The sequence below is a fragment of the Elephas maximus genome, chromosome 17 (genome assembly GCF_024166365.1).
Source record: "Elephas maximus indicus isolate mEleMax1 chromosome 17, mEleMax1 primary haplotype, whole genome shotgun sequence".
Classification (NCBI taxonomy): Eukaryota; Metazoa; Chordata; class Mammalia; order Proboscidea; family Elephantidae; genus Elephas; species Elephas maximus.
Window position 1 is genome coordinate 17703325 of NC_064835.1, and position 12440 is coordinate 17715764.

Genomic DNA, 12440 nt, shown 5'->3' on the forward strand with positions numbered 1-12440 from the left:
ATAGAATGCCTGATCTGCAGCTCCTACTTGACTGCTGTGGGTTAAAATGGGCTTTATTAGGGGCCAAGTACAGAACAGACCATCAATTACACATATGTAAATTCAAGTTGAAGCTGAAGAAAATTAAAATAAATCCACAAGAGCCAAAATACAACCTTGAGTCTATCTCACCTGAATTTAGAGACAATCTCAAGACTACATTTGATGCATTAAACACTAATGACTGAAGACCAGGCAAATTGTGGAACAACATCAAGGACATCATACATGAAGAAAGTAAAAGATCATTGAAAAGACAGGAAAGAAAGAGAAGATGCCAGAAGAGATTCTGAAACTTACTCTTGAATGCAGAATAACTAATACGAAGGAAAGAATTAATGACATAAAGACCTGAACAGATTTCAAAGGGCAGTTCAAGAAGACAAAGTAAAGGAATATAATGAAATGTGAAAAGATTTGGAGATAGAAAACAAAAAATTAAGAAAATGCTCTGCATTTCTCAAGCTGAAAGAACTGAAGAAAAAATTCAAGACGAGTTACAATTTTGAAGGATTCTATAAAAAAAAAAAATTTTTTTTATGGGCAAAATATTTAATGACACAGGAAGAATCAAAAACAGATGAAAGGAATACAAAGAGTCACTGCACCATAAAGAATAGGTCGATGTTCAACCATTTCAGGAGGCAGCATATGATCCAGAACTGATGGTACCAAAAGAAGAAGTCCAAGCTGTACTGAACACATTGGCAAAAAACAGGGCTTTGAGAATTGACAGAATACTAATCAAGGTGTTCCAACAAATAGTTGTGGCCCTGGAGGTGCACACTTTTCTATGCCAAGAAATTTTGAAGACAGCTACTCGGCCAACCAACTGGAAGAAATCCATATTTGTGCCCATTCCAAAGAAAGGTAATCCAACAGAATGCAGAAATTATTGAACAATATCATTAGCATCAAACACAAGTAAAATATTGCTGAAGATTATTCAAAAATGGTTACAGCAGCACATCAATAGGGAACTGCCAGAAATTCAAGCAGAATTCAGAAGATTATGTGGAAAGACAGATATCATTGCTGATTTCAGATGGATCTTGTCTGAAAGCAAAGAATACCAAAAAGGTGTTTACCCATATTTTATTGACTATGCAAAGGCATTCAACTGTGTGGATCATAACAAATTATGGATAACATTGTGAGGAATGGGAATTCCAGAAAACTTAATTGTGCTCATGAGGAACCTGTACTTAGACCAAGAGGCAGTCTTTCAAAAACAGAACAAGGGGATACTGCATGGGTTAAAGTCAAGAAAGTTGTGAGTCAGGGTTGTATCATTTCACCATACTTATTCAATCTGTATGGTGAGCAAATAGTCCAAGAAGCTGTACTATATGAAGAAGAATGGGTCCTCAGGACTGGAGGAAGACTCATTAACAACCTGTGATATGCAGATGATATAATCTTTCTTGCTGAAAGTGAAGAGGACTTGAAGCACTGACTGATAAAGATCAAAGAGCATAGCCCTCAGATGGATTACACCTCATCATAAAGAAATGAAAGTCCTCACAAGTTGACCAATAAACAGCATCATGGTAAATGGAGAAGATTAAAGTTGTTAAGGCTTTCATTTTACTTGTATCCACAATCAACACCCATGGAAGCAGCAATCAGGAAACCAAATGACTTATTACATTGGGCAAATCTGCTGCAAAAGACCTCTTTAAAGCGTTAAAAAGCATGGAAGTCATTTTGAGGACTAAAGTGTGCATGATGCAGCCATGATATTTTTAATCGCCTCATATGCATGTGAAAGCTAGACAATGAATAATGAAGACCAAAGACAGTGAATTTTGAATTATGGTGTTGGCATAGAATATTGAATATATAGTGGACTGCTGGAATAAAGAACAAGCCTGTCTTGGAAGAAATACAGCCAGAGTGCTCCTTGGAAGCAAGGATGGCGAGACTTTGTCTCTTGTAGTTTGGACATGTTATCAGGAGGGACCAGTCCCTGGAGAAGAATATCTTGCTTGGTAAAGGAGAGGGTCAGCAAAAAATAGGAAGACCCTCAATGAGATAGATTGACACAATGGCTGCAACAATGGGCTCAAACATAACAAAGATTGTGAAAATGGCGCAGGCTGGGGCAGTGTTTTGATCTGTAGGAGTCTGAACCCACTGGAGGGCATCTAAAAAAAAAAAAAGAATAACAACAACAATATTACTTATAATACCTAATACAATGCAAATGCTATGTAAACAGTTATACAGTACTGTATTGTTTAAGGAATAACGACTAGACTCCAGGTGAACAATAATCCAACTGAGTGCTGGAGAGAAACTGAGGATTTGTGAAATGACTGGAGGCTACTGCAGGGTATGTCTATACATCATTTATTTGCATGGATTTGGCAGAGTGCTCTGCATGAGGCAAATTCAAGTTTTGCTTTTTGAAATTTTTTTTCCAAACATTTTATGCCCATGGTTGATTGAATTCACGAATGTGGAACCCGTGGATATGGAGGGCAGACTATATGGTAAAACTGGTCCTTGAGTATCTAATTCCAAGGCTTATGTTTCCACAACATCCCTGGGCAAGCATTCCTTCATCGTAGCTTCCACAATCTATGCCATCTTTGTTTTAATGTTTTCAGACATTTACCTTAATTTACATAACAGAACTATTAGTAATAGTAATTAAAATAATAATTAAAGTAACAAACATCCAATGAAAACTAAAAGTAACAGAATATTCTGAAAGGAATGTTATTTTATTAATTCCAGTACTTGTGCTTTAGTGATCACTGCCACTGAGGGAGGGACAAAGCTATAAGTGTTACAGATCTTCCCATTATTAGTGAAGTTGCCTGAAATCGTGAATCACCTGCATATTCATTTTTTGAATGCCCTGCTACTCTAGAGGTCTTTTATTTATGAGAATTATGTGCATTATATTTTCCTTTGTACACTCTATCTTCAGAAGTACTGCTAAACTTCTGCCTCAGAAATTCCATGTCAGAGAATGACCAAGCGTGAGAATGCTTAGTCGCTCTTGTAGCATGTTCTATTGTCAATTCCCCTATCCAAATAATACTTTTGTTTCCTGTCCATTCAAGAGATATTTATTACAAGAAAAATACCAGTTTGTGTACTTTTTGCATTGTAGGAAGCTGGAAAAATGGTGGTCTAATTGTAGTTCCCATCTTTTTGCCAAGTAATTTTTCATTTTAATTAATACTAATTAATTCTTAGTCCCTTTCCCTTTAAATTTCAAGTAAGTCTGTAGTGGCATAAATATACCAAGTCTCCTAAATCATAAATCAAACCCCCAAATAATAATATCTAAACAGAGAAATTATTTTTTTCCTTTAAAATGTCTCTAATTTAACCCTATAAAATGGCTTTCTATCTCTAAAGTCATCACTCAAGTTGATGATACTTTCTCTCCAGTTTGGGATGTTGTAATAGTCTATTGACTAGTCTCCTTTTTTTTTCTTCTTATTTATCTAAGGATTCACTATGTAAGGTATGTGACTTCCCAGGATGAGGGTATTTCTAGTTATTTCCAGAGGCTATAGATGAAGATTAAGAGGAGAAATAAATACATAGTGCGCCTAACGCATGACCTAAACTTTTAATCAGGCATTTAAGGCCATCTTCACTCCATATAGTTTAGACTCATCCACTCACTTCTCTGAACATAGCACAACTCCTCCCCCTTGCATGGCAAGCTGCCTCCACTAGAACCTCTAGTTATCTTTTATCACCTGAGTCTAGAGGTTTTTTTTTTTTTTTGTAGTTGCTGTATAAATGTTTGCTCAATGAAGATATCAAAACCCTGCCCATCTTGGAGACACAAGTTGTTCAACCTTAGCTGTGTAATAAGGTCTTTGACTTCTTTAGCCTGCTTGCTAAGAGATGGAACATTTATTTTGTACCAGGTAGTTTCGGCACTGGGTAGTTTCCATAATTATCTCATTTAGTCCTCATAAATTCATACAAAGCAGCTTGTCTTAGTCATCTAGGGCTATTATAACAGAAATACAACAAGTAGATGGCTTTAACAAAGAGAAATTTATTCTCTCACAGTCTGGTGGGCTAGACATCCAAATTCAGGGCATCTGCTCCATGGGAAGGCTTTCTTTCTCTGTTGGCTCTGGAGGAAGGTCCTTGTCAATCTTTCCCTGGACTAGGAGCTTCTCCATGCAGGAACTCCAGGACCAAAGGACTAGCTCCGCTTCCGGCACTGCTTTCTTGGTGGTATGAGGACTCCCTGTCTCCCTCCTTGTTCCTCTGTTTTATATCCCAAGAAATAGGCTCAAGGCACAATCCAGTCTTGTAGATTGAATCCTATCTCAGTGACATAAATGCCGCCTATCCTCCCTCATTAACATCTTAGAGGCAGGATTTATAACACATAGAAAAATCATATCAGATGACAAAATTGTGGACAATCACACAATACTTGGAATCATGGCCTAGACAAACTGATACACAAATTTTGGGGGGACACAATTCAACTCCTGACATAGTTATTATTAATCTTACTTTCAAAAGAGGAGACTGACACTGAAGCATGATAAAATTTGCACAAGAGTCTGCATCTCATGACAGGTGGGTCCAACTAACTCCAAAATCCATGTTATTTCCACCACTCAATATGCCCTGTGTCGTATCGTATCTTGAGTGGGAGAGAAAAGGTAGTGAAGATAATGCTAAGCCTAAAAGCTAAAGAGTTACAGGCTTAGTTCTGAACACATTCTAAACGACCTTGGGAAAGAAAGTCTATTTTCTCCTGAAAGTCGCATTTTATCATCTAAAAAATGTGGTTTCTTTTTCAAGCTTGGTGGTGGTTATACAAAGGTTTATTTTATTGTTTGTACCCTAAACTCACGTTATTAGTATTCCTTTATATGTATTATATATTTAATAAAATTACTTCATAAAAAGTAAAAAAAAAATTACTAAAACGAATGAGAATATGTATAGTATTTCATACACCTCTGAGCCATACTACTCCAGTCCTTTTATTTTATAAAATTTGTGATTGAGACATAGAGACATGTCAAACGGCTAATGAAATAAAATAGTGGCTGAGCTGAAACTCAGTTATTCTGATTTCCACTTGAAAGATATTCCCTCCCTATTTTGGTAAGTGAATGTTTGCTTTCCTAGCAGCCAAATAAGATAGTCATAGTAAGGTTAGGGGGCTGGTATGCCTGCTAGAGACTTCTGGGAGCCTTGGCACAAAACTTTTCGAAGAGTTTGCTTCACCTCCTTGTTCCGCAGAGTGTAAATGAAAGGGTTGAGCATAGGAGTGACCATTGTGTAGAAGACAGCAGGGGCTCCAGCTCCTGCCCCATTGGAGCGAGGCTGCAGGTAGATACACACAGGGGGCATGTAGTACAAGAGCACCACTGTGAGGTGTGCAGTGCATGTGGAGAAGGCACGCTGCCGGCCCTTGGCTGTGTGGATCCTCAACACAGCGGCCACAATGAAGGCGTAGGATATGACGATGAGGATCAGACAGCCCGCAGCTACAATGCCAATGTTGGCAAGGATGACAATCTCATTGATGGTGGTGTCTGCACAGGCTAGCTTCAGCACAGAGGGGATGTCACAGAAGAAGTAGGCAATGTGATGAGGTCCACAGTAGAGTAGGTGGAAGGTGAGGGAGGTATGGATTGCAGAGTGAACAGCACCTATGGCCCAGGTGATCCCAGCCAGCCCTGAACACATTTGCCTGTTCATGGACACTGGGTATTGCAGGGGTTGACAGATAGCCAGGTAACGGTCATATGCCATGATAGTGTACAGGAAGCACTCAGTGCTGGCCAGGAAGTGGAAGCAGTAAAGTTGAACAGCACAGCCCTCAAAGGAGATCATCTTTCCATCCAGAGTCAGGAGACCTGCCATTACCTTAGGCACTGTCACCGTAGACAAACATGCATCCAGGAAGGAAAGGTGCCCAAGGAAGTGGTACATGGGGGAGCAGAGATGAGGATCAGAGCCCACAGTTATAAGAATGAGGAGATTCCCAGTCACGGTGATGCTGTAGATAAGGAGGAAGAGGAGGAAGAAGAGGGCAGGATGTTCAGCCGTGTACATCAGACCCTCCAGGAAGAAGTAGCTCACCATAGTCTGGTTGGGGTATTCTGTCTCCACAGCCATTTTCTCACAGAGTAGTTAGTTATCTCCTTGAAGCAAAACTAATATTAACAGATGTAATAAATAGGCATTTACCTCTCCTGAAATATTATTACCCAGTGGGCTAAGCCATCTTGGTCTTTCTCTCTCAGCAGAAGATAGATAAACACGGTTAATTCACTGTTTTGTCCAGTTTTAGTGTTTTCTTGCTGCCTATTCCTTATTGAAGGAAACAGTGGAGGTGTAGTGGGTAAGTGCTATGGCTGATAACCAAAAGGTCAGCAGTTTGAATCCACCAGGTGCTCCTTGGAAACTCTATAGGGTGGTTCTTCTCTGTCCTATAGGTTTGCTGTGAGTCAGAATCGACTCAGTGGCAACAGGTTAGGTTTTGGTTGGTTTATTCCTTATTGAAAGACTCTTTTGCTTCCTAATGAGTCATTTCAGTGTGGGATCTGCAACGTTTGTGAGGCACATAATGTACCGTCCTGATAATTTGGAGAAATGCAACTCCTAAATAAGCATGAACTGCAATACACGTTCTCATTTTAGGTGTGTATTCTTGCATATGTCCCAGTATTGTGATGCTTCTGCCCTCCTGATTTGTTCTGCCATGCTGCAGATGTGAGTAGGCAGGTTCTTCTCTCCTGGGGACCTTAACTAGAGTTTGTGTCCTATTACATCAGCCGGGAATAGGGCAGTCCCACACTTCCCTTCTCCATTGGGAGTTCTTTGGAATTTCAGCTACCAACAACCCTCCAGTGTACGACAATGAGACTGTGGAGTATTGACTGAATAATTATCAGGATAAATTGTGCAGTGCATTTCATGCTTGCCTTGTAAAACTTTGCCCCTTAAACTTTTAGGAATTGCTTATTTAAGCCTTTCTTGTTGAGCCTCCCCATTGGGCCAGAATTGAAATTGAAGCGTTTTCTGTGAGTTTTTTCATCCATTACCTCCTAAATCTAATTAGATGTTGAAGTATGTACAAATGTTCTTTAAACTGCCTTTTCTGTTAGCTTTTCAATTACCTTGGAGGTTACCTAACCCTACCTTTGATTATTTTATACCTAGATTTTCACAATGGTCCTTTTTGTGCCATCTCTCAATCACTCCTCTAATGTAACAATTGATTCTGCATTCAACTGCTTTCTCAGTCTTTAAGCAACATATGTGATTCATTTCTCCCCTTTTTTAGTCTCTACTGCCTAAAGCATAAAGTGCCTCTCAGTTTGCTATTTGCAGTTATCTGTAAACTGTCTCAGTTACAATGTAAAACCCTTAACTCCTGCAATAGCCTAAAGAAATTCTTCTTCCCTAGTGATGCAGTTTGTCTCTTCTTCTCAATTTGCCATAATCTCTCCCTAATTTTAGCACAACATTCTATTTTCAACTTAAATATATCTTTAACCCACCTCCTGCAATCTATTCTCTATGGCTATGCTTGAACTTTAAAGGAGTCCCTATATAAATATTTTAACTCAGATTGATTTATTAATTTCTGAAGCCTAATGGTATTTATAATATGATGTGTAACTACCTAAGCACATACTTTTTTGGACTCCTTCATTGTTCTATGTGCATATGTCATATTTGCTAAGAAGCATGCAGCGGGGCTGGAGGTGGGGGAACCCCTCTAGTTTCATATCACCACTTTTGGGATAAAGCAGTAGAAATAGTAAAGGGCCAAGGTTATTTAGACTCCTATATGGAAACTCTAGTGGCGTAGTGGTTAAGTTCTATGGCTGCCAGCCACAAAGGGTTGGCAATTTGAATCTGCCAGGCTCTCCTTGGAAACTCTATGGGGCAGTTCTACTCTGTCCTATAGGCTCGCTATGAGTCGGAATCGACTTGACAGCACTGGGTAATATGGAAACCCTGGTGGTGCAGTGGTTAAGTGCTATGGCTGCTAACCAAAATGTTGGCAGTTCAAATATACCAGGTGCTTCTTGGAAACTTTTTGGGTATGGGACAGTTCTACTCTGTCCTGTAGGGTTACTGTGAGTTGGAATCAACTCAATGGCAACGGGTTTTTGGGTTTTTTTTAATAAGTGTGTGTTTCAAACCCTAGTCAACTACGTATTAACTGAAATATATGAATCATGGTGCTTAATTCTCTGTCCCTCCATCCTTAAATTTAAATTGGGTGTGCCATCACTGGTACTCGGTTTAAATTAACTGTTATTTTACCTAGTGTATCTTCAAATTCAATGGTTTTAATTAAGTGTAACGATTTCTCTTGTGATGTTCCTGACAAAGAGTTCTGCAGCATTTGCTTGAAGAAATTTAGTAATGGAGTAATTCCTGTTTCACAAGAGAGCCTGTTCCAATGTTGAGTGGATCAATATATTGTAATTGTTTTACATCAATTGTATATATGTGTGTGTGTGTATATGTGTGTATGTGTGTGTGTCCCTGATATTTCAATAAATTCATTTTGGAATTGTCCTCTTCACAGACACTAGAATGGCTATGATTAAAAAATAAAATACAATGAATAACAACTGTTACTGGATGTGGAGAAACTGAAACCCTCATACATTACTAGTGGAGATGTAAAATTGTTCAGTCACTTTGGAAAAAAGTTTGTCAGTTATGTAAAAATTTAGACATCAATTTGCCATGAACCAAAAATAAAATAAAACCCACTACCATCAAGTCAATTCAGACCCATAGTGACCCTATAGGATAGAGTAGAACTATCCATTAGGGTTTCCAAGGCTGTAATCTTTATAGAAGTAGACCACCATATCTTTCTCCCACAGGAGAGCTGGAGGGTTTGAACCACCTACCTTTCTGCTAGCAGCTGAGCACCTAACCACTGAGTCACCAGGCCTTTGCCATATGAGCTGGCAATTCTACTCCCAGTACTCTACCAAAGAGAAATGAAAACGTATATCCACACAAGACTTTTATATGTCAATGTTTATATCAGAATTGTTCATAAGAGCCAAAACCTGGAAACAATCCAATTGTTCCTCAACTGGTGAATAGATAAACAAAATGAGTATATCCACATAATAAAATACTATTTAGCAATAAAAGGGAACAAAATATTGATAGTCTACAAAATATATGAAACTCATAAAACATTATGCTAGGTGAAAGAATCCGTAGGAGAATAAAGAATCCAGACACAAAGATGACATATTGTATTATTCCACTTATACGAATGGTCCGGCGGGAGGAGAGTACATATATATACATGTATATGTAAAACTAAAAAACCAAACCCATTGCTATCGAGTAGATTCTGGCTCATAGTGACCCTATAGGACAGAGTAGAGCTGCCCTATAGGGTTTCAAGGAGTGCCTGGTAGATTCAAACTGTCGACCTTTTTTGTTAACAGCTGTAATTCTCAACAACTTCGCCACTGGGATATGTGTGTATGCATATATATATATATATGGGTATATATATATGTGTGTGTGTGTGTGTGTGTGTGTGTGTGTGTGTGTGTGTGTATGTATATATATGGAGAGAGAGAGAGAGACAGAAAGTAGGTTAGTGGGTGCCTAGGTTTGGGGGTTTGAATTGGGGCTGGCTCCAAATGGGCATGAGGGATATTTCTGAAGTGATGGAAATGTTCTAAAATTGGGTTGTGGTAATAGTTCACAACTCTGCACATTTGCTAAAAATCATTGAGTGATACACTTTAAAAGGTAAATTTCATGGTTGCACCTCAATAAGCTATTTAATACAACCCAAAAAAACCCCACATAAATCAAAAGAAGGAAAGCCTGCTGAGTGACGTTTACCGTATATATGTATCCCACTTGGTTAATATGCTGGTAGATTCTGTTTGCTAATATTTTAGAAACTTCGAATTGATTTTCATGGGCAACGTTGCATTGTGCCATCTTTGTTGTTAGGTGACATCCAGTTGATTTCAACCCCATGTGACAGAGCAGAACTACACCATAGGGATTTCTTGGCTGTAACCTTTATGGAAGCAAATAGCCAGGCCGATAGCCAGGTCTTTGTCCCCTAGAGCTGCTGGGTGGGTTTGAGCTGCCAATCTTTCAGTTAGCAGCTACGCACTTAACAGTTTGCAATACTAGGACTCTTTATTATCTAGTTTGGTCCCCTGTTATCTAATGTACTCACTTACTATCTATTTTAATAGTTATTGCCAGGTCTTCCTATTTTCAGTATCTTTCAATGCCCACCTGTTGGCTACACAACATGAGCTTTTACTATTTTACGCCTTCTTTCTTCTCCCATTTCCTAGTTGCATTGCTTCTATTTTACTACAGTACCCAACATTTGTACATTAGCCTTCCATCTTCATTCCCATGTTTGTTTTCATCTTACATTTATATATTTATATATTGCTAAATGTTCACCACCTATCCCTTTGTTGATGAATTTAGAATTCCTTAAGTTCATGTATGTTGAACATTGTTTTCAAAGTCTTGGTCTTTGAAGGACAGCTTGGCTGAATATAAAATACTTGGATCACATGTTGGTTTAAAAATGTCTGATGCCTAATTATTTTGCCTTCATAAATTATTCAATCTTTGTGCTGAAGACTTTGAGGATTTTATTTTTATAGTTGAAATATAATAGTTTTATTAGGATATGTCTCAGAGTTGACTTTATACAGTATTTCAGACCCTAGATATAGGAAGTTATCAATCCATTTATGAAATTTAACTTTGACATTAGTTCCAAGAAGGACAATTAAAAATTGTAGACCAATCTTGCTTATGAACATAGGTGTAAGTAATAACATAGAATCAAATAAATGTCACAACATAAAAATATAGGATATTTTAATATCATAAAGTTGCTCATTTTAACTCACCCCATTAAGAAATTGTATATTCTGAAATATATTCAGAAAAGTATTGAATAAGGTTCAATAGTCATTATAAGAAAAACATATCTTTGTAAAATAAATAGCTTGAAGGGACTTTTAAGAAAACGATAAAGGATAAATAACACAATTGTACTAGAGACACCATATTTAGACTTCCTTTGTTTTTAATAGAAAATATAAATATTTCAAGTGTCAAAGAGGAAAATCCCACACTTTGTTGGAGTGAAAGAAAAAGAATTTTATTGATGAATAGTACAACTGGAACTGGGCAGTGCTAAGTAAAAAACGCAAAGCATTCAGCAGTTCAAGTGGAGAGAGGGATCTACATACACAGAGAACAAAGGGAAGGTAGGGGGTTAATGACTGTAGATAACATCTGTTTAGCTTGAAGGCCTTTGAAAGGTAAAGGACAACCATTTGGCTAGGAAGGAGTGAAAGTACTCCTTTGATGAATGGTTCCAGGTAGTTTGCTTATACTCATGACAGTCATGAAAACATCTTTCCTGGGAACAAATTGTTTACATATTGACACATTCTTCACATGAACGAATGGTTTACATCCTGACCTTTTGCTTCCTGGGAATGTATGTTGGCCCTGTCATTTTTACATCTGACACAAGTGCCTCCAGTTTGAAACTTTACTGTTTGTTTACATTTCTCCTTTTGATCAAGCCTCTACTAGGAGACCCTGATCATCCAAAATGGAATATCCTTTCTTCTGCAAGGACTTTGTCTGTTTTCTTGAGGAGCTTTGGTTAATAAAATTTTTTTCTTCACCTAGCTGAGCTAATAGGTCTCATCTTCAGGGTGATTAGGTTTTATGGGGAACATCTTAATGGACAAGGCCATATTTGAGGAACATTTCTCAGTCAGGACACAATGATAGAGGTCAAGATGAAACATACCCGGGGAGTCAAAAGGGAGTTGATTAAAAACACAATCATTGGTGAAGCTTGTGAAAACAGCATGATTTTGTGTTAAGGGTTAAATGGTTTTGAAGTACAGCATTTTTGGGGTGAAATGTGTTGAACTAAAGCAAAACAGTGTCTCTAATTATAATAGTAGAAGCAACGAGGACTATAAAGATTACCAAAAAAAAGTAGCAATTTTTTCCACTTTCCATTCCAACAGCAAAACCAATTACTTATAATATCAGTTAGGAAAAGAACAGGATCATTAAGGTGAGACACTCCACACTGCATATGATTAACATAGAGTTTAATATTAGCGCTATTGTCAGGACTATAGACACAACAATCAGATTTTATTATGGCACAAGTACTTTCTTGGGCTACAGTGAGAATGTCAAGGATCATTCTATTTTGGAGTATTACTTTTCTCATCATTGTAATTTCAGTATAGATCTCTTGAAGCCCATGGGCACTGTCTTTTAGGGTGGTTTGTATATATTTGGTTAAAATTTCTTCAAGTGTCATAACATTTCCAAGTCCTATCTGAGGTGCAAATGATCAAACC

General features: G+C 37.9%; 1 protein-coding gene across 1 annotated transcript; it reads right to left on the bottom strand.

Annotated features, from left to right (window-relative positions):
- Nucleotides 1–5199: 5199 nt before the first annotated feature.
- LOC126061204 (olfactory receptor 10S1-like) lies at nt 5200–6174 on the bottom strand. The gene has a single exon (XM_049857592.1). The coding sequence runs from the start codon at nt 6166–6168 to the stop codon at nt 5200–5202; it is 969 nt and encodes a 322-aa protein (XP_049713549.1). The 5' UTR covers nt 6169–6174.
- Nucleotides 6175–12440: the final 6266 nt, after the last annotated feature.